Consider the following 4542-nt stretch of genomic DNA (forward strand, 5'->3'; position numbering starts at 1 on the left):
ACGCATTCTTCGGTTCAACCCATTCTTTTACTGCTGCTACCTTGGCTGGATCCACCTCAATACCACTGCTAGATATTATGTGGCCCAAAAACGCTACCTTCTCCAACAAAAACTCACACTTACTAAACTTCGCAAACAGCTTGCGACTCTGCAAGATCTGCAAAACTGTCCTCAAATGCTGAATGTGCTCCTCGTGGCTCTTCGAGTATATGAGAATGTCGTCAATGAACACTATGACGAACTGATCAAGGTAAGGCTGAAATACTCGGTTCATGAGGTCCATAAAAATAGCTGGAGTATTTATCAGTCCAAATGGCATTAATAAGAATTCGTAATGCCCATACCTGGTCCTGAAGGCTGTCTTGTGCACATCCGTATCTTTCACCTTCAGCTGGTGATATCCCGATCGAAGATCTATCTTAGAGAACACTGTAGCTCATTGCAACTGATCGAACAAGTCATCGATCCTTGGTAAAGGGTATTTATTCTTGGTCGTTACCTTGTTCAACTCTCGGGAATCGATGCACAGCCTCATGCTCCCATCTTTCTTCTTTACAAAAAGCACTGGCGCGCCCCATGGCAAGAAACTAGGGCGAATAAATTCCTTGTCAAGAAGTTCCTGTATCTGTTGTTTAAGTTCTAGCATCTCAGCTGGAGCTAAGCGGTACGGTGCCTTAGAAATTGGCATTGTGCCTGGCAGAAGATCAATGGAAAACTCCACCTCTCTATCTGGTAGAAGGCCTGCGATGTCGTTAGGAAAGACGTCTGGGAAGTCTCTGACTATTGGCACATCTGATATAGATGGAGTGGGCGCATCAGGTGCAGAAATAACGCTGGCCAAGAAGGCCTGACACCCCTTAGAAATAAGTCTCTGCGCCTGCACGCAAGAGATCATGCGAGAAAAACTCCTCCATCTAGCTAGCTCAAAGAGAAACTGCTCCATACCCATAGGTCTTACTAACACTGACATTTTCTGGAAATCGACCAAAACTCTATTCCTCGTCAGCTAGTCCATTCCCAAAATAATGTCGAACTCTGGCATCGGCAATACTATCAGGTCAGCGTATACTAGGTGGCCCTGTAGTTCTAGATCGATATCTCTGACCACACTGGTACCTAACAGTTCTTCCTCTGATGGGACTGTCACCAAGTAGTTCACGTCAAGATCGATGGACTTGATGTCCAAATGACTAGCAAACGACTCTGAGATGAATGAATGAGTGGCCCCAGAATCTATCAAGGCCTTAGTAGCTAATATCTTAATGAAAATATTCTCTGAGAGATGTTAGCACAACACAACTTATATCCCCAAAGATCTATTATTAGCCTTATGCAACAAACGACACCAAAATGCCAACTAGCACTCTATAAATTCCAAATAAAAAACAATCATGCAAGGCAACAATTTAATACTGTACTGAATTAAATAATTTACCAGTCAACAGCGTCGTGTCTGGGTTAGCTTTCTGTGCATGCATTGCGAACACCCTGCCCTGGGTTGGCTGCACCCCCTGTGGGCAGTCCTTAAGCATGTGGTCACTGGCTCCACATTTAAAGCATTTCCCTGATCCCCATAGACACTGTCCCGGGTGTTGGCGATTGCATTTCTGACACACTGGGAAATTACCGGGCCTCTGCGGAGCCTTCTGCTGTGGGATAGGACCCTTGCCTTTTGGTGGTCCCTGATAGGGCTTCATCCCTTGTTGCCCTTGGAACGGCCTCTTAAACTGAGGTCGCTGCTGCTGTGGAGCTTGATAGGGCCTCTTGCCCTGCTTTTCATTCTCAATATCTCTCTGATTTTGCTCTGCCGCCAAAGCTCTTGACACGGCAACCACGTAAGTAGTAGGACCAGCAACTCAGATGTCACGGCGTAAGATCGGCCGCAATCCATCCATGAAATGCCTCAACTTTTCTCGGGCATCATTAGCTATTAGGGGCACAAAGTAACACCCCCTTTCAAACTTTTGTACAAACTCGGCTACGCTGCTGTCTCCCTGTCTCAACGCCATGAACTCCCTAGTAAACCTAGATCGTAATTCCTCAGTGAAGTACTTGGAGTAGAACACCTCTTTAAAACCATCCCAAGTCAGTATTCGCAAATTCACTGACACTGACGCAGTCTCCCACCATAGCCTGGCGCCTCCGGTCAGAAGGAACGTGGCACAACTGATTCTATCAGCATCTGTAAGCTCCATAAATTCAAAAATTACCTCGATGGACTTTATCCACCCCTCCGCTAACATCGGGTCAGTGGTCCCCGAAAACTCCTTTTGGTTCATCCTTCTGAACCTCTCATAGACTACTTCTGGTCTGGACCTATCCCTAGTACCTCCTCTCTTACTACCCGATTAATCACGCGTCTATGAGGCATACTGTTCCAATAATTTACCCAACATGTAAACCCACATGCATGAACATAATGATAATAGCAATAGATGCACGAAATTTGAACTTTTAAAATATGCACATGCTGAAATCATGATTCAATGCTTACGACATAACATAATTAAAACTTTAAAACTTACAGACTTGAGGTGTGACTTCGTGAGCTTCTTGCAACTGGCAGTAGGCATAACCCTTTACAAGAACACCACTCTGATACCAGTTGTAACGTACCGTACTTTTTAAGACTTGAAATTTGCGGAAGAATTAAAAACTTTTTTGATTAATTAATGAACCTTCAAAGTTTGGTAAAATAAACTGTACGTCTCAACACAATGTCTGCAAAAAGAATTTGCTTGAACCTCAAAATCTTAACATAAAAATCCAGAGTATTTTCAACATTTCAAATATCATTAAAACTTCAAAACATGGCGGTCCTCGAGTTTTGCCTCCCGCTCAGTCAAAGCCTGCTCCATGATCACCACCCCTAGTCTCCTCGAAGTCATCCTCACCTGCATCGATCAAGTCTAGTGAATCTAAAGACTCAACACGTATAAACTATAAGTAATGAGTAATACATAATAAAACCACATGCAACTTTAAAATATGGCGTACATACTGAAACTGAACATACATCAAAACTTGAACGTACATGTATACATAGACGTGCCATCAACGTAGAACCTTTCATAAACATGATTGCTTCATACATACATGAGCATACATAACATAATCTTCTTTTTTTTTTTTTTTGCATAGAGGCATGTTTCAAAGCAAGTGACCCATAACATAATCGCATGATAAGTCTAAACCACAGTACTGGGCTGACAGGGACGAATCCACTGCCACAAACATGAGATCCCCATTCATGCTTTAACGGGCGGATTTGTTCCCGTTCATGATTTAACGCTTTCCAATCCTGATCTAAACCCGTTCATGCTTTGACGGGGTGGAGAGGTACTCGGCCACGTTCACCGACTTCCAAACCCATTCATAGTTGGAGAGGTCCTCGGACACGTTCTCCGGCTTCCAAACCCGTTCATAATTTAGTCACAAGACATTTAGCATACCTCAAAACTTAAAATATTTTCTTTTGCACGTCGAAAATACTTACTTGGGGTTGAGGGATTCGTTGGATCTCGATTGGGGCTACAGCTGCACATGCTAACATGAGTTCAAACCCTTATCTTTCATTGCTTAGACGTAGGTACTCGTACTCACCACCGAAGTAATTGAATAGCTCATGACATTCTAAATCGCTCGAGACTTGACCTCGTTTAATCATCGTACTAAACCATGACATAGAACTCCCAAAACATATCTTATATTTTATATTAATAATCCCAAAACAAATCCTATATTTTTACATAAATAAATTTTAACTATCGTTCTAAACCATGATATAGAACCCCAAAGTAAATTTAAAAAAAAATTTTTTTTTTAAATTTTTTTTAAAGGCGTACACGGACCCCGTGTATGGGTCTGGATACATGCTGGAAATTCGCATTTTGAAGTAAAAAAGGCACGGACCGCGTGCCAGGGTGCGGCTACGGGTCCGTGTAGGGTCTGGAATCGCGAAAAAACGAAATTCCCTACACTTGTGACCTAATCCTACCTCAAGACCCATTCTTAGGATGCTAAGGCACTGATTCAAACTCAAATAAACGCTCTAAAACAACTACGCATCACAAACAACGCAACCCAATCCGTGAACACGACCTTTGACACCAAAACAATTTCTACGACTTCTAATACAACCAAGTGCTTAACGACAAGAAACAAAATACCAACAATCATCCCAACATCATTTTCGATATACTTAAATGCAGCAATGATCACCCATCGATGCCCAATGAAGCCTGCAACAATAAAACTTCAAGAACGCAACAATACATAATTTTCTGAAAAACGTAGTTTGAGCAGTCCCACAAAAAACACCATAACTCCCTCAATTTTTATCCAACTATTTTGAATTTACTGTCAAATCAAAGGTATGAAAAAGTTCTACAATTTGTGTGTTGAACGTTTTCTCATAATCACGACCGAAAAGTCAAAATATTTAAAAAGACAGAAAAAATGTGATTTTAAATCCAAAATTGGTTTCAAAATTTATCCAACCATATTTGCTCAAACTTCTACCCAATATTCACATGGTTTTCA

At 41.8% G+C, this 4542-nt stretch overlaps 1 protein-coding gene across 1 annotated transcript; it reads right to left on the bottom strand.

Moving 5' to 3' along the window:
- Positions 1 to 1006: 1006 nt before the first annotated feature.
- LOC140959313 (uncharacterized) lies at positions 1007 to 1697 on the bottom strand. The gene is made up of 2 exons (XM_073417176.1): positions 1436 to 1697; positions 1007 to 1275 (listed from the first exon to the last, which is right to left on the bottom strand). Exons 1-2 carry the CDS (start codon positions 1695 to 1697, stop codon positions 1007 to 1009), a joined length of 531 nt encoding a protein of 176 aa, XP_073273277.1.
- Positions 1698 to 4542: the final 2845 nt, after the last annotated feature.

This window comes from Primulina huaijiensis, chromosome 15 (genome assembly GCF_012295235.1).
Source record: "Primulina huaijiensis isolate GDHJ02 chromosome 15, ASM1229523v2, whole genome shotgun sequence".
Lineage (NCBI taxonomy): Eukaryota > Viridiplantae > Streptophyta > Magnoliopsida > Lamiales > Gesneriaceae > Primulina > Primulina huaijiensis.

Bases quoted from the DNA above. Each gene is read 5' to 3' on its own strand.
- LOC140959313 (XM_073417176.1), bottom strand. From the start codon at position 1,697: ATGAAGCCCTATCAGGGACCACCAAAAGGCAAGGGTCCTATCCCACAG. The intron at 1,276-1,435 runs GTAAATTATTTA...AACATCTCTCAG, and splicing joins AGACACGACGCTGTTGACTG to AGAATATTTTCATTAAGATA.